General features: G+C 37.1%; 2 protein-coding genes across 2 annotated transcripts in view; both read left to right on the top strand.

Annotated features, from left to right (window-relative positions):
* Positions 1 to 13,610, top strand: part of LOC141431748 (medium-chain acyl-CoA ligase ACSF2, mitochondrial-like) — a gene marked incomplete at its 5' end in the record, with an annotated part of 134,319 nt that extends 120,709 nt beyond the window's left edge. Inside the window, 11 exons of the mRNA XM_074092925.1 lie at positions 993 to 1,167; positions 2,414 to 2,542; positions 2,845 to 3,065; positions 3,762 to 3,874; positions 4,131 to 4,237; positions 7,132 to 7,259; positions 8,150 to 8,315; positions 8,869 to 8,982; positions 9,164 to 9,306; positions 9,863 to 10,004; positions 10,447 to 13,610. Coding sequence (XP_073949026.1) covers positions 993 to 1,167; positions 2,414 to 2,542; positions 2,845 to 3,065; positions 3,762 to 3,874; positions 4,131 to 4,237; positions 7,132 to 7,259; positions 8,150 to 8,315; positions 8,869 to 8,982; positions 9,164 to 9,306; positions 9,863 to 10,004; positions 10,447 to 10,674 — 1,666 coding nt within the window. The remainder of the gene's footprint in view (positions 1 to 992; positions 1,168 to 2,413; positions 2,543 to 2,844; positions 3,066 to 3,761; positions 3,875 to 4,130; positions 4,238 to 7,131; positions 7,260 to 8,149; positions 8,316 to 8,868; positions 8,983 to 9,163; positions 9,307 to 9,862; positions 10,005 to 10,446) is intronic.
* Positions 13,611 to 13,806: 196 nt separating this feature from the next.
* On the top strand, positions 13,807 to 21,386 carry LOC141432053 (medium-chain acyl-CoA ligase ACSF2, mitochondrial-like). Its single transcript, XM_074093427.1, has 12 exons — positions 13,807 to 14,182; positions 15,598 to 15,763; positions 15,979 to 16,107; positions 16,418 to 16,638; positions 16,723 to 16,835; positions 17,082 to 17,188; positions 17,597 to 17,724; positions 18,044 to 18,209; positions 19,142 to 19,255; positions 19,652 to 19,794; positions 20,363 to 20,504; positions 21,122 to 21,386. Exons 1-12 carry the CDS (start codon positions 14,124 to 14,126, stop codon positions 21,347 to 21,349), a joined length of 1,716 nt encoding a protein of 571 aa, XP_073949528.1. The 5' UTR covers positions 13,807 to 14,123; the 3' UTR covers positions 21,350 to 21,386.
* The last annotated feature ends 3,576 nt before the right edge of the window (positions 21,387 to 24,962 follow it).

Here is a 24,962-nt window from a genome sequence, read left to right as displayed (position 1 = left end):
AAATTTTTCGTACATTTTTTAGGGTTCCGTAGTGAACTAGGAACCCTTATAGTTTCTCTCCGTCTGTCTGTCTGTCCGTTCGCGGCTAAGCTTAGAGACCGTTAGTATTTTGGTATGAATATAGCCAGTCACGCCAACAATGGTAAAATAAAAAAAAATTTTTTTCGGGTACCTCCCATAGACCTAGTGGGATGATTTTTTTTCTCGACTAACCCTACAGTGTGAGGTATCATTGGATAGGTCTTTTGAAATAATTGGGGGGTTGTAGAGACGATTTTTTGATTTAGTGATCTGTTTGCGAAATATTAAACTACGAGTATAAAGTGCAAATTTACATTAAAATCGAGCGTGCCTCCCTCTAAAATCTAATCTGTTGGGTGGAAAAATTTAAAAAAAATCAGGATGGCAGTAAATATATCAAATTTACATGAAAAATTATAACGGCTAAGATTTCTTGAGAATTATTATTGGTTTATGAGTAAATAGTAGCCTAAGGTATAAAATATACGTTAACTTGGAAGATTCCATACCTACACAATACGAAATCCTTAGAAAAATACTATCTTAAAGGGCTACGTAACTCTTGGGCGTATCCGACACGGTCTTGGCCGGATTTTTTGATATGAGTTTGAATTCCATACGACACCATGTCACCGCTAGGAAGTATGTCACCAAGCTTGTCTTTGTTTGGGACTAGCTGGTTAGGTAATTGGTATTGATTGTCCCATGATATTTATTAGGGATGTCGTTTTAGGGTAGCGACGAAGACGAAATTCAAAAATCCCTAATTAGTTTTTTTTGTATCTCTTTTGTCTTTTTGTGTTTTTTGTGTATAATTCGAATTTTACAGCGCATTGGTTTTTTAACTGTAATGCTGTGATTTTTATTGACAAATAAATAAATTTATTGATATTTTTTTAATGTTTTTGTTGAAATGTAGCTTTCAAGCTGTTTTTTTTTGCTGTAATAAAATTACTGATCTCACATTCCAGACTGGCCAGTTCTGTGTCAAACGTCAGCTACCTGCACAACCCTGGCAGCGAGCCACTGGTGTACGCCACCATCGGCCAGGCTCTGGAGGCCACAGCACACCGCTTCCCCGGGAGAGTGGCTGTCCGCTCTGTCTATCAAGATGTGACATTGACGTACGAGCAGCTATTATCCCAAGTATGTTATAGTTTTCAAAATAAAGTACATATCGTTACTACTTTGAATTAATCTCGTATCTCAAATCAATACGTCAAAAAATGTGACGCTTGAAATAATGTACATAAAGTTCACTCAGAAAAATTATCAATATTTAGGTACTTAAGAGCTTTTTAAAAGTATAGGTAATGACGATATAATCAATTGACAGGAGTTGCACAATCTATTAAAGATATGGTACTTACCTTGTGTAATTTACGTCGATTACTTATGTACCTACTCGTGTCTTAACTATCAGGGCGCAGTGACTCGTAGTGGGTCTTGTCTTGGCCTCCAACACCACCTATATCACACCGTGCTTTAAGATCTTGGGCCAGCTCTTGCCAGCCTTTGACCCCGAGATCCAAAAGATTTTAAATGATGCTAATTTAAATAAGTATTTAGAAAGTCATCTGGTCTCGCATAACATACTTACCTACTATTATATTAAGTAATTTCTGTAAAAATGTTGTTGCATTGTGTGTTTCTAATAAATCTTTCATTCATTCATTCATTCATTCATTCATAATTTCCATAAAAGTTAGATGAAAACTAATAATAAATAATAACACATGTTTGACGTAAATGATCTTAGTAAAATTGTTTGTTGTTATTTACCCGCACACTTTCAGAAGACTGATAATCACACTACTAAGCACACTTTGACATTGATCTTCTCGTATGATCGCATAAGATGTCATTTTATTAAGCAAGTAAAGGATTGACGCTTTAGCTGAAAAAGTAATCTTGTATTTATTAAAACAAACGATCTTAAATAATAATATCAAAACAATGAAGAGCTTCTAGAGATTAATAGCCATCATATACTACCTAATGGTTTGACCTATGCAGCAGAGTCGTGGATATGAGCCTGGTCGCACCTCTGAGTTTTTCGGAATTTCTTTGCGAAATTAGGTACATTAGAAACTTATCATATGATTATAGCTTATATAAAGCATCATGAAGAAGTCTGCATACACCTGCAAAGAAACTGAATGATGTAAATATGCGAAGTTCCTAATCCGCACTAGACCCACGTAGGAGTTACAGATTAAACCATCTCATTTTGACAGGAGATCTGTGCCTTGCAACCTGTAGGCCGAGATCAATTGACGACTTATTAATAGAGTGAGAGCTTGCGTAGATGTTTTGAGTTTTTCATCTACCTAATTTAGTTTCTGCTTTCTGATGTCTTTGTTGTTCAAAAGATGTGTCATTTACATTACAGGCTGATGCCTTAGGCTGTGCTTTGCGAGACCGAGGGTTGGAGAAGGGCGACAGAATCGGTATTTGGTCGCACAACAACGCTGAATGGATTGTAGCCTTGGTTGCGGCGGCTAGAGTGGGCCTTATATCGGTAAGACCTGTTTACAAAGTGATTGGTAATTCGATCTATTTCTTTAAGGAAGTTATACAAGAGTCAATTTGCAATAATTTTGATCTAAGCAACAAGGGGTTTAAGGTTTGTGGTTTTCGATTTATTTCGTTTTTTTATACACAATAACTTCCTCTCCACCTAAAATTGCTAATTATGATAAAAATACCTACACCTTGTACCTACACTAAAAAACATTTTCTGATAGCTGATGAAGAAATACTCTCCCCATACCTATAAGAAAAGACTAAACATTCGCTCATACCAAATTAAATTATTTTTAGGTAGCTTTGAATCCTGTGTACGAAAAACCGGAATTAAAGTACTGTATCAACAAAACTGAACTGAAGGCGATCATTATAGGCGATACTTTGAAGCATGCTAACTACTATAAAGTAATAGAAGATTTAATACCAGAAGTACGCAGAGATATAGCCGGGTCTATAGAATCAAAAGAGTTTCCAAGCTTGAAGTGTATCATAACGTGTGATAAAGATGTCTTGCCGTAAGTATGATTCACAATATTCATAGTTACAATTTAACAGATCATTCGAGTAGTTCTTTCGCCTATACTTTTAATGAAACTACCTACTACTTTTTTTTTCTCCGTTGCAAGTTAAATATCCGCAGTGAATAATCCGTTATAATATTATAGTCAATAGCTTAAAAGGTACAACCTAGGTACCTACATGCAATTATATATGAAAAGATTTATATTTGTATAAATCACATTGAATTCTTTCAGTTGCTTAGAAAATTAAATAAATATTTATACTCTAAGTAGTTTATGATTTCTCAAGTAATAAACATTAACACAAATTAATGGGACAAATTGTTCACCCAATACTTTTTTTGGAATTTAAAATTCTGTTTGGATTTTCGGTTTAACTGTGAAATTCGGTGTCAAGTAGGTCACAAAAGGCTCTTTTACCTACATACCTCTTTCTTTTTATATTACTTGCTACTATTTCATTATATTGCCAAGCAGAATGCACCGAAAAACTTGGCAGAAAGTAGGTAATTATTCGAAACAAAAAACATGTTGCAATTCAGCAAAAAAATGAAATTGAAAATATTTTTACACAAACTCCAAGCGATAGATAAAGATAATCGGATGCTTATTTAATAGAAGCTTAACAAGAGTTAATTAATGAAGAGGGTTTATTATTATTATATTTAAATTAAATATTGCATGTTTTAGTGGAACCTTCACATTTAAGTCTCTGGTGACGAATAAACAAGATTCGTCGCGTTACGGGTTTCAAGTGGAGCCGGATGATGGCTCTATTATACATTTCACATCGGGAACTACAGGTAAATATATCCCATTTTCTCTAAGTGTTATCAGACAGGGACCGCAAAAGAAATCCATGACTGTGTGTTGCAATCTTCTTTCTTCTTTCGGTTAAGTTTTTTAGGCAACCGTGGATAACGCTGTCTTTCCTAACAGTGAGATCATCAATGAGTTTAATTGAAAAAGATTTTGAGGAGCCTTGCAGTGATCGTTAGTTAAAGAATTAAAATTGGATATTGAAGAATCCAAATTTTCTCACGACATTTTTTTTTCTAGGAGAACCGAAAGCAGCCCTGGACTCACATTTTGGAGTGGTGAATAATAGTTACTTCTTAGGAAAAAGACAAAAACTTAACGAGGGACATCCAGTCACTTGTATTCAGGTAATACTTACGTCATAAAAAATCACAAACACTTTTTAAGCTTACGCACCCTCCTACTTAGTTTCCGTATGAGCCCTCATAAGTGACGTTGTGGTTTTGGCGTGAACTTAAGGAAGCAACGTATGATTGGTCAGTTACAATAACGAGCTATACTCGTAATAACGTCTCTTAAGGAAATTTCGAAATTTTTATCTCAGGATTCTGAAGTAAATGACCTAAAATATGTATAGTAGTGTCAATGTTCTTTATTAAGAGATGTGCAATTAACAATTTAGTCTTATGACGACAACGACTTAAATGTAGCTTATTATTTAGTTTTTTTTTTAGTTTTTAGGGTTGCGTACCTGAAATGGAAAAAAAGGAACTCTTTTTAGGGTTCCGTAGTAAACTAAGAACCCTTATAGTTTCGTTTTATATAAGAGTAGGAAAACGAGCATGACACTGATGGGAAGCAATCACCGCCATGGACACCTGCTAACACGAAGGGTATCTTAGGTGCATTGTCGGCCCTTTGAGTGACTGATAGGCTCGTTTTTTAAGGATATCTAAGCTGTACCTACCTACACCTTGGCACTGACAAACACTGTCAATTAAATAGAACATTATTTGATTCAAACTCCTACGACGCTGTTTATTAAAAAGGTTTGGTTTTGATATGAAACTAGATATATGTTAGAGGTGTATACTATTATGACCCTTATTATCATGTTAAGTAAGTATAATTTGATATGCCCTTGTCTACTTAGTGCTTTGATTTCAAAACGTACTAAGAGTCTACGACTCTATAAAGGAATCAATTTAATATAATAGCTGACGAAGGCTTTCCTACTCCCACTGTACTACAAAGAACTACTTAACATATTTTTTCTCGCTCCTTTACTTACGAAGTGATCTGGTTCATTACGTTAGTTCTGTCAGGTAGCTAGTTAGAAACGGCGACGATTTCAAGGATCATGTCAAATCCATACTTCCATACTTAATATTATAAATGCGAAAGTAACTCTGTCTGTCTGTCTGTCTGTCTGTCTGTTACGCTTTCACGCCTAAACCGCTGAACCGATTTGGATGAAATTTGGTACAGAGATAGAATAGACCTTGGGAAAGAACATAGGCTATCTTTTATTGCGAAAAAAAGGTTTTAAGGGGTTGAAATAGGGGATGAAAGTTAATATGGTGGAAGTTCGTCGCCGTCGAAGATAAAACTATGAAACTTGGCATTTAGGCTCTTAATAAGAAATAAATCGATATTTGTTTGAGCTTTTTTGAAAATTCGACCTGTGAGGGGATAAAATAGGGGTTGAAAGTTTATATGGAAGGTCGTCATTTTCGAAGATAAATCGATGAATCTTTATTAATCTAGCCATTTGGGCACGTGATAAGAGATAAATAAATGTTTGTTCGCGCGTTTTTAAAATTCACCGGTGAGGGGGTGAAATAGGGGATGAAAGTTTATATGGAAGATCGTCTTTGTCGAAGATAAATCGATGGTTCTTTATGAAACTTGACATTTGGGCACGTTATAAGAGATAAATAGATTTTTGTTCACGCGTTTTTTTTTTAATTCTTCCTGTGAGGGGGTGAAATAAGGGATGAAACTTTATATGGAAGATCGTCATTGTTGAAAATAAATCGATGGTTCTTTGTGAAACTTGGTATTTGGACATTATAAGAAATGAATAGATATTTGTTCAAGCGTTTTTGAAATTTTTACCGGCGAGGAGATGTTAGCAGAGGAGATGATGCAGTATTAGCAGTGCCTTTTAAGCTTATAGCAAAACGTACGCAATGTGGGCTTATTATAGATGGCTTATTGACATAGACGCAGTCAGACATAAAAATTATGATTTTCAGATTAATCTTATTTATTGTGCTATATAAGAGCTACCTTTATGCAAAAAAAAAACAAGCTTCTAGGCCAGCCGGAAGTGCCTATAACTTTTTCTGTTAAGGCAATTTGTATGGACACACCTTTTTAATGACTGTAGCTTTTGATTGCCTTGACTTAGAAGTTTGATTTTTTTCACAGCTTTCGAGACTATTGACCTTAGTTTAGGGTTTTTAATCTCAATTCGATACCGATACTCCGCGCGTTTACGAGATAGAGGATCTTGACAGACAGACGGACGGACGGACTGCAAAGTGATCCTATAAGGGTTCCATTTTTTCCTTTTGAGCTACGGAACCCAAAAAACACTTTTTTCCGGCGCTTTTAAAATTTCGACCTATTTATATTAAATATAATGACCCGGATAACTCACGTCTTAAATCGAGTTTAGCTCGACATGTTTCGGGCTAATCCGTAGCCCTTCGTCTTCGGAGCAACGCGACTCAGCGGCTGCTGCAACAAGCGCACTGCGCCCTATTTATCTACCTATTTATTATATATTTATTATTATTTATTTTATTTTCGACCTATTTACTTGAAAATATGGGGATGAAAGTTCTTAAGGCATTCCAAATTTACTATAAGTATGTTTATCGGAAGCATATGTGTAGCTATGCTTAGTAAGAATGCCGTTTTAATTATAATCCTACCCTCCTAACTGACTATAAACGACGTAAGGTGTCAAGAGTTCACTATGAAGAATAATAATTAGTCCTTTTGTGTTGGTAGGGTAGAATACACGTCGTATTGCTAAAATGTGGCTACCCGCAAAATATTTATGTTTTACCAAAGAACATGGATGTATGGATGGATGGAAAAACTAAAAAAAAATAGTTTATATTTATAGCAATGTATTAAAGTAGGTTTTTTTTCAGTAACTGTGGAAGTTTCTATGTGCTATTTGGCAAAATAGGTATCCTAAATAAATTAAATACTTCCCAAATTTATTATTCAACGCGGACGAAGTCGCGGGCAAAAGCTAGTACTAATTATTATGTTCTTGTTCAAGTCACCGTTGTTCCACGCGTTGGGGTCCATCATCACGGCAGCCGCGGCGCTGCGGCACGGCGCGAGTCTGGTGTTGCCAGCGCCCAGCTACAGTGTTAGCGCCAATATGCATGCATTGATGGCTGAGAAGTACGCACTATTATTTACTCTGATTATCAATAGCAATCACCATCTCATGATGATAATGAAAGCTATTTATTTAATGCAAACATGCCACTTATCAGTACTATAATTCATAGACACTTCGGCAGCATTCGGAAGTAGTCGTGTAATTTGAATTTTCGCGATGAGACTTGATAATTCAATATATCTGTAGTTACCAAGATTTGGCTAATAAAATGATGAACTCATGAAAAATCGACTAAAGATCGCTTTACTCTACTCTTCTTTGCGGTTTGTTTGCGAGAATCCCTCATTTCGATGTTTTCAGCTTTAGCTTTAGCTTTCCCATTACTGGGAATAAATGAATAATAAGATTATTTTTCTCAAACATGATATGAAATATTGACGTTGTGTTACAAATAATAGGCCGGTAAGTATCGCGGCTCGGCTGCCTGCGCGCGGTCACTCTAGCGGCCTGCAAAGAGATTTCATGTAACTTTCCCGGCCGCTGGCCGGCAATGCGACCGTCTTTTGGTTTAACGCGCGCTCAGCGGGACGATCTGCGCCAGCACCAGCCCGCACAGCAGCCCCGCGCCAGCAGTGCTACTACGAAACTCAACGTTCGTATTGTACCGTCCCTTTCGCTCTCGTATTAAATAGTATAAGTGTCAGAGGGACCGCACGACACGAACTTCGAGTTTCGAGTTTCGTAGTAGCCTTGCAGCAGAATGCGCGACACGCGCGCACTCAACAGGGCGACGAAACTAGCGTCCCGCCAGCTTCATTTCTTGTTTTTTTATTTTATTTCATGTCATGTTTGAGAAAAGCACTATACAAGCCTTGGCCTGAACGTGGGGTTGCCGGCCTCTACAGTAATCTACTATTTCTGCATAGTGATTCAGCACTGTCTTTTATAGATGCACCATCATTACTGGCACGCCGACGATGTATGTGGACCTGGTTACCCTTGTTCGAAGCGCGGGTGTTACACCGCGGCTGCGAGACGCTCTCAATGCTGGAGCACCGTGTAGTCCTCAGCTCATTAGAGATATCAAGCAGTTCCTCAACGCGGAAACAGTTTCGGTATGATATGCGTAAAAAATAAGTATATTCTTTGTTATTTCTAACTTTTTTGGCTTCACTACGCCATGCAAAGTACGGAAGTGACTTACATAGTTAGTAAGTTTACTTTGTTTTAGAGTAGGTACCCTTCTTGTGTAATATATATATTGCATTTTCTTTCTTTCTTTCCTACACAAAAGTGTTTGACATCCGTGCTCGATGATCTAACTGAAGTAAACTGTATAAGATACCACTTTAAACACGTCTCGTTTGCTGCATATGCGGTGTCTCTTCCAGAAATCATCTTTTTTCCGGGTGAGGAAGGCAAACAAACAACTGGGTCACATCACAGATTGCAAGCCATCACCACTGTCCATAAACAACCGCAATACAAAACAGATTGCAAACACACTACCCCTAGAAGGGACAAAATAAAATCATTCTTGTACCGGTAATAGTGTTAGCAGCAATCTGCATCGGCCTTTCACCGTTTCGATCAGTAATAATGCATAATGTGTTATAAAGTTTGTTTGTTCTGTTCTACAATCTAGTACAATGTGAAAATTATTTGCAGAGCTTGTTCGGCATGACAGAAACCACAGCAGCCGTTTTTCAGTCACTACCTAATGACAACACAGAACTGGTTGCCGAAACTGTTGGCTATATACAAGACCATATTGAAACCAAGGTACCAACTTTCAGTGAAAATTGTTATGAAAGTCGTTTTACAATTTGATTTTGTACTGCAATCATGTATGTCATGCCCCATGTAATACAATATTTTCTTACATTAACAATATTAGTAATTCAGCTTGAGATAAGCTACGTAATTAATCTCAGTAGTTGTAATCAGATTTATTTCATTGAAGGTAGTGGACGATGAGGGCAAAACAGTTCCATTCGGTAGCCCTGGCGAGTTGCTTGTGAGGGGCTACAGCACAATGATGGGATACTGGGGAGAACCCGAGAAGACTAGGAAGACATTGGGAGCAGACGGCTGGCTTCACACAGGGTAGCACTTGCGTAACATTTCTTTTAATTTAATTTTACCTGTTCGTTTGGGACAATCCGAGTTGACTTGAATTTAATTATTTATATGTGATTGAGTGGCAATAGGTACTCATTGAAAAAGAAATAGTCAACTAAGTTCTCCCAAGCAATGTGTCCATTTTGTGGCGTAGTATTTAGACCATGGTTTCCCAACCTTTATTTCGCCAAGCCTCTCCGAACCAAAAATAATATTTTCATGCCCCCTTTAAGTTTGGAACAGTTAATTTAACTACGCTACCTACTACCTACCTAGTTTTTTTTCGGAAATGCAAACCTACCTATTACACCCCCATTAAGTTTCTCTACGCCCCCTAGGGGACATGCCCCCTTAGTTTAGAAGTCCTGATTTAGACACTTTTATTTATCTTGATTTAGCCATGATATCGTTCCTTTCATTTGATTGATGCAATTTAAAGTAGGTACCTAGAGTGATGCTTCCATGTCCATAGCGTATCGGCAAAAAATATGAATTTATGAATGACAGCCAAACATGAAATTGTGGAAATGTTGCATTTCAGAGATAAATTTACACTAAATGAAGACGGATACGGCCGTATTGTGGGCAGGTTAAAGGACATCATTGTAAGAGGAGGAGAAAATATAGCGCCGAAGGAGATCGAAGACCTACTTAACACACATCCTGACATTGTTGAAAGTCAGGTACGAGAGGAATATGCCTGTTCAGTTGTTTTATTATACGGCACCTTATTTATCGATATTTATACTATAATTAAATACATCATCATCATCATCATCAGCCCGAAGACGTCCACTGCTGGACAAAGGCCTCCCCCTTAGAACGCCACAATGAACGACAACTTGCCACTTGCATCCACCGGTTTCCCGCCACTCTCACGATGTCGTCAGTCCACCTGGTGGGAGGCCTGCCAACGCTTCGTCTTCCGGTTCGTGGTCGCCACTCGAGGACTTTTCTCCCCCAACGGTTAATTAAATACATACCAACTGTAAAAACTAAACAATACTCATAAGCTCCCTTTGCTGTATTTGACTCTCCAAGTCCTGAACTAAGTAGCCATATATATATATATGGCTTGCTTTCAAGTAAGAACACATAAAAACTACTAATGAATGTAACTTACAGGTGGTCGGAGTATCCGACGAGAGGCTAGGTGAAGAGCTGTGCGCGGTGGTGCGGCTACGGGAAGGCGCCTCTCTAACACCTCAGGATGTGCAGCGGCACTGCACCGGCCGTCTAGCCAAATTCAAAATCCCTAGAATTCTCAAATTCGCTGAAGAATTCCCTAAAACTGTTTCTGGGAAGATACAGAAGTATAAGCTGCGAGATTTGATTGAGTCCGGGAAATTATAAGCCCCTTTCCTCTTAACGAAATGCGGCGAAATGGGATCGTCTTATACTCCAAATAAAAAAAAAACATCTACAAAACCTGACTTCTCGCTGCAATGATCTTGAATTATATAAAGATGAACAGAGTTCGTAAGCAATGTTGATGTTTATCAAACACTGCAAATTATTAGGTACCTGTGAGTTTACAAAACTAAGTCTGGTAATATTTCGTGACTTTGCTACCAAATTGGCAGTATATTCTTGAGCTTTACAAATTTTTATTGAATTAGCTGCCATACAAGGCAAAAGCATTGTCGCCCCCTCTATGCTTCCATAAATGTCATACATATATACCTGGGGTGCTAATGGTACACAGCAATAATAAGGCGACAAATATATAGCTGAAGTGTGTGAGGACGAGTTCTTATTTTGGCTTCACAAGATATGTGATAACAGTGATTCCCAACGCGGTGTGGCTGTGCCACGTTCCTATCACAAGCTAGGCCTAAGGTAGCATGCTTAGCTTACGGTCGATTTACTCTGGTCTAGGCACAGTGCTATGCTCGGGTGCCTCAATGCTTAGGTAGATCCTGGGCCTACCAGTGATCTTCTGACCTATCCCGACCGATCAATAGGCTCCTGGCCGGTTCAGTTTGCCCGTGATCTGGTCTGGCACCCGCCGGACGTGGGAGCTTTGCCCCCACGAGGACCTCCACCATCCCCATAGTCCTGACCTCGGTTGCTCCATCATCTTCACGACCGTTAATGCTGGGCAAAAGATACTTGCTCCATGTCTAGTTTATGCGCTCCGCTGTCTATGACATTACCAAGTGTACAATGTACTCTAGGGCTTACTGGACCCATGTACGGAATCTACCCTGTATTGAATTGCGGACATCCTTACACACTCCATGATCATGGTAATTAATATTACATAGCAAAACACTCACCTGAGGTTACAGACGAGTTTCGGGAAGGAACTGACCTCTCTATACTAGGGCACCAGCTTAGTTCTTTTTCCTCGTTTGTTCATTTGTATCGCCATTACACTATAAGGTAGTGCGAACCAATAAGTAAAAGCAATGTGACCACATTAAAAATGTATTACACATACTAGGGCTGTGACACTTACCGAGTTTTATATGGCAAATGGTAAGGGACATTCTCCTGGAATGCCCCAAAATTAGAATAGGCACTAGCACAGAATAAGAAATAGTAGGCCGTCTTATCGCATCTTACTGGTAAAAATGTTTGCTGGCAAACTTTTTTTTCATACTCTGGGTTTGTACATATTAATATACTTAATTTAAGATTATATTAATAAATTTAAAGTATTTAATAGTACATTATATTTAACATTAATTTTAACAGATTGGCTGTGATCACAGAATTTACGAAGAAATAAATTTGTTAATTTAATTTACGGGTATGGCTATTTCCTTTGTTAATTTATGCTAGCGTCACATTTTAAGTTATATATAGATGTTTAAAATATAAGGTGTGACATCAGTTCTTAGTCATGATGAAGACATTTTCGTTCACGGAGATTCCATAATGGATGTTATAAAGATTTGACCGATTTAGATACGATTTCCTTTAATGGATTTGTCATTTATAGAGGGCACTGCAGTTATCATTTTTCATTCAGACATTTTTCTAGCGGGCACTGCAGTAATAATTTTTTAACTCGTAAAATGACTATTGAGTGTTTTCATTAATCAATTCAGACAAGTTTGACTGTTTAGCTGCGGTTTTCCGTCTGTCCCACTAGTCCAAATTTAAAAATTCAAATTCAAATGATTTATTCAGTAAATAGGCCGCAATGGGCACTTTTATACGTCATGTTTAAAACTACCAGCGCTTTCGGAAAGACCATCATTGCCAAGAAGAATGCGCCGCAAGAAACTTGGCAAAAAGTCATTTTTTCATAATAATATAATTACAAATAAAATACTTAAAAACTATATTATACAATTAAAGAAAAAAATACAAAAAATATAATAATAAAAATACAGGTATGTATGGGGTCCCTTAGTTACAATACTAAACACTAACTATATCTAAACTATATCTACGTTCAGTGGAAGTGTAGAATGCTTCCACCGTCATAAATTTTAAAATAATAATAACAGCTAGCAATTAATCTTTTGGATTTCGAAGGCAAGTTCACGTCTGCCGTCCCGAAACTTAACTCACACGCACTCATGTCATGCTCTGAAAGCAGAGCGATACCGAGGGCATGGTATTGCTTCCGTTCCCATAAGCGCTATGGGATCGTCTTGGGAACTTCGACGTCGCGAGCCTGTGACTAGAATTTAAACTAAAAATGTAAAAGTATAAAATCCATAAGCTTAACAATATACAGCCTTACACATAGCAAGGGGATGTATAAAGTCCCTGAGTTAATAATAAAATTATTATACAGCAAGGGGATGTATAAAGTCCCTATGTTAATAATAAAATTCCTAATCTTAAATAATTCAGAGATGTATATAGTCTCTAAATGTCAAAGTAAACTAATTAAATTAATTAAATTATACAATCTTCAGAGGTGTAAAAAGCCTCCAAGGTCAAAAACTAATAATAATTATTAAAATCCCATTGAGTAGTCCCATCAGTCCCAGTAGTCCCATTTCTGTAATGGATTTGATGTGTTCTCTGTTGAGGGTTCTGATGACTACGTCTGAAATAAATTGTTATTATTATTGGTCTTCTGATCACGGGCCAAGGGGTAATTTGTAAAAAACATTAGTCTTTTTCAAATAAGAATATTTTTAACCGTCGTTAATTCTTAAAATTTTATTATATACAATTTAAACCACTTTTCGTTTCAATAACAAAACAAAACATCTACTGATGGAATCATACATTATTATGCAAGATAACAGAAATTTGATAATCTGCTCAGAATTCCATCAGTCGTACGTGATGAATACCATGTAGATAAAATCTAAATATTTTATACTTAATAGTTAGTAGTTACTAAATAGCTTATACTTGAAAGAAACTACACGATTTGTTTAGTGTTTATTCTTACACAAATCTAAAAAAAATGATAAAAAAACTTATGTAAAGTTTCAGAATAAGTTACTATATTTCTTGAATTGTGCAATCCTACAGATACATTAATATATTGTTTGATTTGATTGCCAAATTGTTTGAAAAACATTCGAAATTCTAAAAATAGTGAGATAATTTTACGTAATATTTGAGTTTTACAAAAGTAAAGTTAATAGTTGTGAGGCAAACGCAGGAAAATTCATTGATGTAAAAAAATACAACGTAACCTATAGTAGTAATTTTGCTTATTCATAGCGACGACCAGATACCGCTAAGTAGTCTGAGAAACCACACTAGCTGTCTATATATCTATGTGCATTTAAATATTCTTTTTGATATCAGTAGTCAGTTATCCAGCTGTTGTCGAGTTGGTGAGTCTGTGATAGTTGTGTTTTGATGATAAAATAAACAACATGTTATTTAAAACTATTGCGTCTGTGTCAACAAATGTTGCCGTACAGAGAAGTCTATGGTGAGTGAATATTTTTATCTACCGTACGTTATAGGTGTTGTTATATTTCCTTTGATTTCTTCAATCATACCATTTAAAAAAATGTCTTAACTATTATATTACTATCTACTGTATGTTATGAAATACTACCTACCGCAAAGTCATCGCTACTTCACTAGAGATTGGTTATCAGAGGCAAAATATGTTAGCAAACACGAGTTAAAGACTGTCCACGATAAAATCCGGGCATGCCTGATCTGGTGTATTTTTGTAATGAATGCTAATTTTCAAGCAGTACTTTTTTGTAATAGTCAGTGGTTATGAAACTACATAATAAAAATACAATCACAATAAAATGTTAGAGCGTCTGTGAGTTTTAGCTTTATTTATTTCACTGTGCCTAAATTGCTCTCTACAGCGTTTTTTGATAATCTTCATTCGTTTTCAACTTCAACGCCACAATTGTATTTATATTTTCACAAGCTGTTTTACGCTCATTGGGATATTATCTTTCCAATAAGAATCATGATGTTACTGTTTTCTACTTGGAGGAGTCGGGAAAACTAATCCAAGCATCAAAAATAGTTTTTATATGGGAGGCATTTTTCTGCCAAAAAGGCAAATTCACCAAACTGTCTGAAACTGACTCAATCTGAAGTCAATTCGAAAAATATTAGCTGTCGTGAAAAGACAATGTTATAAGCTATAAAGTGAATTGTCCAATTTAAAAATATATATAAACTTTACATAAAAACCTAGAAAAGACCGTCAGAAGACGCTGTACAAAATAATTTAGGCACAATCTAATATATAAAGCTAAAACTCACAGACGCCCTAACTTTTTATTATGATTATATTTATATTATGTAGTTTCATAACCACTAATTACTTAAAAAAGTGCATTCATTACAAAGATACACCAGATCAGGCATGCCAGCATTTTTTCGTGTACACACTACACCATCGATAGCCATGTTGTCTCAAGCACTATCTCTTTTGTATTGTAAATTTTAAAAGAAAAGCGTTTTATTTATCTACTTTTTGACATAAATTTCTGTTGGGATACAGTTATTAGTTTCATGACATCAGGTTTTTAGAATAACGATTGACGATCAGAATAACAATAACGGGTGATAGAAAAACTTTGCCCCTTAATTTTGTCTAATTGTGTGTACAAACATTCAAGGCGCAAACTAAATATAGCCTTCAATAATAATATAGTCTGTGAAAGTTTGTGAGGATGAATGTTTGTTAATATTTCACTCTAAGATGGCTGTGCGGATCTGAATAAAAAACACAGATACTTTATAGCTTGGACTAACACATAATGTATTATTACGTGAAATTGCGTAATTTCTGCGTGTTAGCGATAAATGTATTCGCAAACGAAGTCGCAAGCGACAGGTTAGTACAGACTATAATTAACAACATTCCAGTCGTACATTGTCAAGCGGGTATCTGCACAATCCAGGCTCTGAGCCCCTGACCTACGCCACCTTCGGTCAGGTGGTGGAAGCTTCTGCCCACCGCTACCCCGGAAGAGTTGCGGTTCGATCCATTTACGAGGATGTGACGCTGACCTATGAACAACTACTAACCAAAGTAAGACATATGCATATATATACACTACTATACGAGTACCTATGTGCACAACTTGATTAGTAAATACTTTGTGTATCATGGTGGATGCCACACAAAGAAATCTCTCTTCAGGCAGATGTCTTTCTCGATGCAACTCTCGTGTTCCGTGCTTAAATATATCGTTACATAAAATTCCAAAACGATTGCCAGTTGTTTAATTTTCTATTATTTTACAGGCTGATGCTTTAAGCTGTGCTTTTAGAGCACAGGGCTTGAAGAACGGCGATATGATTGGCATCTGGTCACATAATAACGCAGCATGGATTGTCACCCTAGTCGCAGCAGCAAGGGCTGGACTTATATCGGTAACAAGTTTTTCTTTTTTCCCGCAAGTCACGGGTTCAACTTTTCACCCCTTCAGTCAGATATTAGGCAACGATTACTAATTTACAAATAAATTAGTTAGTCTTTGTTGCCCAGGGTGCACCAGGCCCAGCCGTTACCCTCCCCCTCCTCATGAGGCCTTACACCTCGAATAGAAGGGGACCCAAGCACTCGGGGAGGTTTCGGACGTTGCACACTAATGTATGAAGGACCTTACTTGATACTTAATCATACAAGAGAACAATCATTGAAATGCTGACTAAATAAGTCAAATAATATTTTATTATTCAGGTTTTGCTGAACCCTATATATGAAAAACCAGAATTAAGTTTCTGTGTTAAGAAAACTGAAATGAAAGCCATCGTTATTGGAGATACTATTAAAAAAAGGAATTACTATAAATTAATAGAAGAATTGATACCAGAAGTCCATAAGGACAAAGCGGGGTCGATTGATTCCGAAGAATTTCCTACTTTGAAAACAGTCATTACCTGTGATAAAGAAACATTACCGTAAGTAGGTGAGAGTTTAGAAATACCCGTCTCGAAACTCTCGAGCATATGAAGTTTTATTAGTGTTTGCATTTTGTTTTTCAGTGGAACATTTACTTTTGACTCCTTAGTAGCGAACAGAGGAGACGCTTCGCAGTTCAATGCTGCAGTAGGACCTGATGATGGCGCTGTCATACATTTGACGTCTGGAACCACCGGTATGATATTTTCAACTGTATTTTGATCCAGACGGGGTCACAATCCAAGATTTGGGGGGAGCCATAGTGAAAAGTCCACAAGACCTTGTGTAGATAGTACGTAGTAGGTACTGTCAGAAGTTTTTAAAATTTGGTAGTAAGTGCTGCCAAGTCGGACAATTAAAATTATTTGAACTATGAAGGGTTAAAAATTAATCTTGTTTGCATGTCTGCTATTTTAATATAAATTTTAATACGCATTTCCAGGTGATCCGAAAGCGGCTTTAGATGCTCACTTTGGATACATTAATAATAGTTATTTCATAGGAAGAAGACAAAATCTACACGAAGGTCATCAAACTATTTGTGTCCAGGTAACGCAATATGTGCATCAATTGTAAACCCTGTCAACGCTTCAGATGAATTTATTTCACTTTCTAACATATGCAGGTAGGCAGTAGGCATAGTAAGCAAAAACTTAATATTAAAATCCACCCGATATTTTTTCAGTCTACCCGTGATCATGATGTCTGTTAATTTTTATTTTTACTTTGAATTTATGGTACACTAGCTCATACTCGTAGAACATTGTTACTAACCTAATATGGACTTTAGCTAAATTAAATTGTAAGGAATTTTAATTGAATTCATGCACGCAACTTCATCGACATCGGGACACACACACACACACACACACACACACAACACATTTACACCAGCCCAAACTCAGAGGCTTGAATGTCACAATATTTTTTACTTACTTACTCGTATACGCATTGCAGGCTCCCTTGTTTCACGCAATGGGTTCTGTCGTCACGACGGGTGCAGCTCTCCGCTACGGCTCCACTCTGGTACTGGCATCACCTACTTACAACGCCAACATGCATTTGCAGGCTTTACTGCAGGAAAAGTAGGTATCGTACAAGTCTTTGAACGTCTAGTACGTAGGTTTCACCTTTATTGCGGAAAAATATGTGCAAGAACCTGCCTTTCTCTTCACTCTTTAAAAAAAGCTGTAATAATGTGCGGCAAATATGCAATATTAGGTATGTTTTGACGACTATTTCTTGTAACTTGTAAAACCTACTTAGCTGTGATAGTTTTCATTTTAAATTCGTTATCATAATGATAGGTACTCATTTTTCACCACTAAATAATAGTCTTCTTTATTTATTGTGATACAATGGCCTTGGGATATTTAAACATTCATTCTGTTAATTCTGTTATAGATGCACAGTACTAAATGGAACGCCTACGATGTTCGTGGACATCATATCACTCCTGCGCAGTAATGGCGGAGACCCGCGCCTGCGCTGTGCGCTGAGCGGCGGCGCGCCTTGCAGCCCGCAGCTTATCAAAGACATTAAACAGTATCTCAATGCCGACGTCGTGGCGGTAAGATGATCGTACTTATTTATTTCCAAATTTCTGTTTCAAATTCTCCGTGTTCCGCATTTTCTTCTAAGTTCTCTCTTAATTCCATTAATTCATCATTGGAATTATCTATTGTCAAAAATTATTCTTACGTAAGATTTTATTACCTACTCGAAATGTGTCTAACGCTGGGTAATGAAATTTGACAAATTTACAAAGCGTTGAGGAAAACAAGTACAAGATCTTTTTCACTTCTCGTGCTTGTAAATTTCGTATTTAAGCTAGATCTAGGCGATATAAAATTACTTTTTATGCACTAGTGCATAAAATAAAATCTTCGTCTAAGACCAAGGCAATCAGGTGTAAACAGCCACAAACAAAGTTTGTACATATTTTTTTTAATATTTTTTAATTTTTATAAAACTAAAAATCAACCAAATCAATGCATGAACAATTAAAGGTACATAGGTAGTAAGTGAACAATTGTTTCCACTGCTGCTATTTCATTTCCTCGCCATCGAAGTGAAAAGTAGTGTAGAACTCGAGCATTAAACCCAATTCATGCTCTTGTTGTACAATCTACTATTTTTATTTTATGACCAGAGACCGTATCTGGTCGTTAGATGGGCTTTAGACGTAGAGCGCTGATTTTCGTAATCGCATTCACCGTCTCTTTCTTATACCGTGTGATAGAAAAAAAGAAGTGGTGAAAACTATTGTGATACTAAATGTGTTAAGACAATAAGGCCTCAGTTGTCAGTTGAAGTGTAATTGACCTCTTTCTAAAATCAAATAAAAACTTACGTAAGAAGGAGGAAGGGGGAGGGGCACCGAGAAATCCTTTCTACACGGGGGTAGAAAGGATCAATAATAATGCTTAGTTAATTAATGAATGGCCCCCTATGACTTTCCATATTTTATTTTTCTTAAACTTGTATTGGTGTTCATTATAGAGCTTGTTCGGCTTGTCGGAGACCACAGCAGCAGTATTCCAGTCACTACCTGACGACAGTACGGAGCTCGTCGCAGAAACTGTCGGATACATCCACGACCACGTAGAAGCCAAGGTTCATTACCCTCACATTAGTGTACAGACAAAAAAATAGTTAAAATCTATACAATAGCATAGTATAGTGCAATTATACATAGCCACGCGAATTAGCTCTTTCAAGTGGCAATGGGTAGGCCACATAGCACGGAGAACAGATGGCCATTCGGGCCCAAAAATTCTCGAGTTTAGACCGCGGATTGGCACGCGCTGCGTAGGACGTCCACCAACGAGATGGACGGATTACCTGGTTAAAGCCGCGGGTTCACGGTGGATGCAGGCCGCTGCCAACCCAAGCGACTGGAGGTCTATGGGGGATGCCCAACAGTGACGTCCTACGGCTGAGATGAAGATGATGATGATGACTAGTGCAAACTTTTCTTCAGCTAAGTACCCATATTGTTTTATGTTGAAGGTAGTCGATGATGAAGGGAAAATGGTGCCGTTCGGCAGCACGGGCGAGCTTATGGTGAGGGGTTATTGCAACATGATTGGCTACTACGGTGACCCCAAAAAGACAAGGGAAACGCTGAGAGAAGATGGCTGGTTGTATACCGGGTTAGTAGTACAAATATTACACACTAAGGTGTGCCCACGATCAGTTATTGTTTTGACTGCAGAAATCAGTACCTTAAGTATACATACAGGTGCTTCTGAACATAGGGATTTAAATGCAAGATTCAATTTTGCACGCATAAATGAGCTAAGTAGGTACTTTTGTTTTGTAACATTTTCAAATAAATTGAATTCAGATAATTTACTGATCCTCAAAGTTTAATCATTAAATCAGTGTATTGGACATAGCGGTGTTATCGCTGTCTTAGTACGAGAGCAAAATTTCCTTGGTACGGGGGCCTCTATAATTTGACATATTTTTAAGATAAAGATTTATCAATGTGCTGTTAATTTAATATTTTATTGCATACATTGAAAATACATGTACGAAAACAAAATTAAGACCGGCCATGTTTTAAAAAAGATGCAAAATAAAAGTACCGAGCTCAAGTTATGCGAGAATCAAACATTGCATTTGGCATTTATATCCCCTTGGTTAGAGGCAATCTGTAATTTGCAATAAATTAAAATAACAGAACATCTTATTTACTTTTATTTTCTTGCAATTTAGAGACAAATTTACTCTGAGTGAAGACGGATATGGACGTATAGTGGGCAGACTCAAAGATATAATTGTCAGAGGAGGGGAGAATATAGCACCAAAGGAGATTGAAGACTTGCTCAACACGCATCCAGATATCCTTGAGAGTCAGGTACTTATATAGAATTTTGGTGGCTTGGTAATTTTCTTAAGAATATTGTTAATTCGTATTTTCTATATTAAATGTTTCTTACCTCTGAAGTCATTCATTTATGAACGAATTTGAAAACGAAAAACATTCGGATGGGAAAACTTTCAATTACATCCCACATTTACAAAGCCCTGGCTCCACTCCTCCTGATCCTGATCAGATAAGTGGCTAGGGAAATCGATGTCAACATGCCATCCATCTGAGATACAAAAAATACTGTGTTTCGCGCTCAGCGCTTCTAGATAACTCGACAACGATACGCATGGCGATTTTTGGCCTCGAAATGTCATTCATCGCCGTCATCCAAAAAATAATGTATCGCGCTCAGCATTAAATTATTTAGATTACGTAATTGATTACCGCCCAGCACTGGCTTCACCTAAAATGCTTCCATTAGGTACTGTGGTAGAAAAAATACGGTACCGAAATTTTACATCTAAGAGTAGATATTATTGTGGCACAAGTAAGAAACTACAAAGATGGTTATTTTTTGATGGATAAACCTGTTCAACATAAAATCTCAATCTCATGAGTTAATTTTTAACTAATCGCCTTAATTTCCAAAATTGTTTACTTAGGTGGTCGGAGTATCAGACGAAAGATTGGGTGAGGAGTTGTGCGCGGTGGTGCGGCTACGAGAAGGTGCCGCCCTAACACCGCAGGAGGTGCAGCGTCACTGCGCCGGCCGTCTAGCCAAGTTCAAGATCCCCAGGATGTTGAGGGTAGCAGACGAATTCCCAAAGACGAACTCTGGCAAGATACAAAAGTTCAAGATTCGGGACATGATTGAATCTGGAAAGCTTTAAATTTTATATTATAAGTACCAATAAAAAATTAGGACAACATTTTTCTTATTATTTTCATCATCGTTATCATCATCAACAGGAGCCGAGAGCTGTCCTAATGAAAATTATTTGTTTACCGAAATTCATTTTACCAAGTTCCGCCAATTTGGTTCATATTTTATGCTTAGTTGCAGTTAGGTCATTGTTATAGGAAAAACCTTAGACGGTTTAGACCAAAAGTTTGCCTGTGCCATTTTTCAGAAAATCGTAAATTCTCAGTTGCGTAATCGTAAATTTTAAAAATTCCTTTTTTAGGGTTCCGTAGCCAAATGGCAAAAAACGGAACCCTTATGGATTCGTCATGTCTGTCTGTCTGTCTGTCTGTCCGTCCCTATGTCACAGCCACTTTTTTCCGAAACTATAAGAACTATACTGTTGAACCTTGGTAAGTAGATGTATTTTGTGAACCGCATTAAGATTTTCACACAAAAAAAAAATACATTTTGGGGGTTCCCCATACTTAGAACTGAAACTCATATTTTTTTTTTATCAAAACCATACGTGTGGGGTATCTATGGATAGGTCTTCAAAAATGATATTGAGGTTTCTAATATTTTTTTTTCTAAACTGAATAGTTTACGCGAGAGACACTTCCAAAGTGCTAAAATGTCCCCCCCACTGTAACTTCTAAAATAAGAGAATAAATAAATAAAATAAATAAATATTATGGGACACTTGACACCAATTGAGCTAGTCCCAAACTAAGCAAAGCTTGTACTATGGACACTAGTCAACGGATAAACATACTTATATAGATAAATACATACTTAAATACATATTAAACACCCAAGACCCGAGAACAAACATTCGTATTATTCATACAAATACAGTGGTGGCCACGTAATTAAGAACGATTTGAAGTTCCAGATTATTTTTAACTAAATCATGTCATGTGTAGTCGTAGGTCCTTCTTAGAAGTAACTAGTTACGTTATGAAATAGCCACATGAATAGAGCAAACGGGATTTAGAATAAAGAATAAAATTACTGTCATTTTTTTACAAATTTTGTTTTTATTCTCTTTAGTAACAAATTCAAATAGTAATGAAGCTGGACAAATAATTAAGAACGATTTATTGAACGGTTCGAAAGTTTTTTTATTTGAAACTTAGATTAACTAAATCACACTAACGTGAAGTTTGTACAGAAAAAAAATGCAATGTAATACATTTTAACTAAAATTAATAGTTAGTAGCATGTCCACGGCTTTTTATTACTGCCTTACACCGGCGAGGCATTGAATCTATCATTTTTTGACATTTCGCAAGAGAGATAGAGTTCCATTTTTCTAAGAATACGTCATACAGTTCTCTTAAATTGCCACACTGTCGATTTGAAACTTTTTTTCTTGACTTCGCACCAAAGATGCTCTATTGCTCTAAGATCGGGGCTGTTGGCTGGCCAATCTAAGACAGAAACTGATTGCGATGTGAGGAATTCCTTAACGGTACGTGCAGTATGCTTGGGATCATAGTCGTGCTGGAATGTCCAAATAACCGGAAGCACGCCTTCAGCATATGGTAACATTGTTTCTTCCAGTATGTTTTTGTATTGAAATTGATCCATGTTTCCTTCAATCAGCCTAACAGGTCCAACACCATGTCCAGAAAAACATCCCCAAATTTTTACATTTCCCCCGCCATGCTTTAAAGTTACTTTTGTGTACTTTGGGTCGGATGCTTTATTTGGAGGCCGTTTTACATATCGTTTGCCATCAGAACATACCCTATTTATTTTTGTCTCGTCAGAAAAAAGAACGTTTTTCCACTGTCTGACTGTCCAGTTTTCATATCTTCTTGCAAATGCAAGCCGGGCTTGCCTATGACACCGTTTCAACATAGGCACCTTCCTTGCTATTCTTCCGTGCAACTTTTCTTCCACCAAACGCATTCGAATACTGCGTGCCGAGATTGCTGAAGGGTTGTTTTCGCCAAAATATTATTTTCTCAACTCATTAGACCATTTAAAAGAATTTTGTTTTGCCAAACGAACGATATTTCGTTCATCTCGACGAGATGACTTTCTTTGTCCAGGTACACGCGGAACATTTGAAGTAGTTTGATACGTAGCAAAATGCTTTATGGCGTGGAAAACCATAGTTTTTGAACATTGCAGATGATCGGCTATGTGTTTATACGACCAATTCTTGTCGCGAAGTTTTAGTATTACTTTTCTTGTAGATTTATCACAACTTTTATTTTTCCCCGTTGTTTTTATATGAAGCAATCGCCTTTAAGACTTTTACGGCACTAAATGGCGCCAAAATTATTCAAATAATAACCTAAAACCACAAAGCGGCGGTCCGTTCTCTATTTAAATTTGAATAAAAAATAAACTATTCAGCGTTCTTAATTATATGACCAGCCAGTAAGTAGTAATACTAGGTTTAGATGTAATATAACGTCGGCCTAAATCGCATACCTCGTAACTCCATTTTTTTTTGAAAATCATGTTTTGACACTTTTAGATAGTACTATTCTGAACGCATCTAACGGCAAAACTCTTAAATACCAAGAATAAACCGTTTAAGTTTAAAAAGCAAAATAGAAAACCTCGCAACTCCCGACCGCCATTTTTGTAAAAGACATACCACTTTGTATATTGCCATTAAAAAAAAAAAAAAAAAAGACATACCACGTATCTCCCCCGCCACTCCCTTCAGTACCTACAGTTTGCGATGGCGTTGTGACTGCACGTCGGTTTTGCGTAAAGATTTAAGAAGAAAACGGGTGCAGACTAACAGGTGTGTAATAAGGTTCTGCAATATAAACTGATTGTGTATTCTTGATAGATATATATCATATTTAAACACATTAGACTATTGAAAATGTAGTTTGTTTGCGTGCCGTGGACATACGAGGTTTGCTTCGCGTGTATCTTTAAGCGTGAAGATTAGTTACGTGGTTTTCTACGCAAATTATTTAATCTAGTACGTAGTTGTGATTGTTCGAATAGGCATTTGTTTTGTTTGTGTCACTATTTTAATTTATGTTATACCTATACCTACTAGCCTGTTACCCGCGACTCCGTCCGCGGAGCATTCGGTTTTTACTATCCCACTGGAACTATGAAATGTTCCGGGATAAAAACTATCCTATGTCCTTCCCAGAGACTTCCCAGTTTTTTTACTTTTAACATTGTTTTGTTCTGTAGGCGGATACTAAAATGAATCAACAGAGGAAAGCAAGACTGCAGAAAATATTTTTTCAAAAATAGACAAAAATGTACGCATGTTACAATTTAGATGTAAATCAATACGATGGATCTTTAATTTTAGATCAGGAAGAGCACTATTCATCTCAACAAGAGATTTGTTTTAGAGCGCAGAACCCTACACCACCTTGTATCTCACTTACTAGACTACCAGGGTGCAGTGACCCAAAGTGGGTCTTGGCCTCCAACACCAGATTACGCCACGGCTTGCGGTGTTGAGTCAGCTCTTGCAAGTCTTTGACCCTGAGGTCTAACAGGTCTTTCAGGACCTCGTCCTTCCAGCGGTAACCGGCCTCTTGGTCATCCCAAGTGCGCTCTCTTCACGGGTCGACCCTCTCCCAACCTTTCTACGTGCTTGAGCC

Source organism: Choristoneura fumiferana, chromosome 10, assembly GCF_025370935.1.
Source record: "Choristoneura fumiferana chromosome 10, NRCan_CFum_1, whole genome shotgun sequence".
Lineage (NCBI taxonomy): Eukaryota > Metazoa > Arthropoda > Insecta > Lepidoptera > Tortricidae > Choristoneura > Choristoneura fumiferana.
This window is presented reverse-complemented; position numbering and strand designations above follow the sequence as displayed.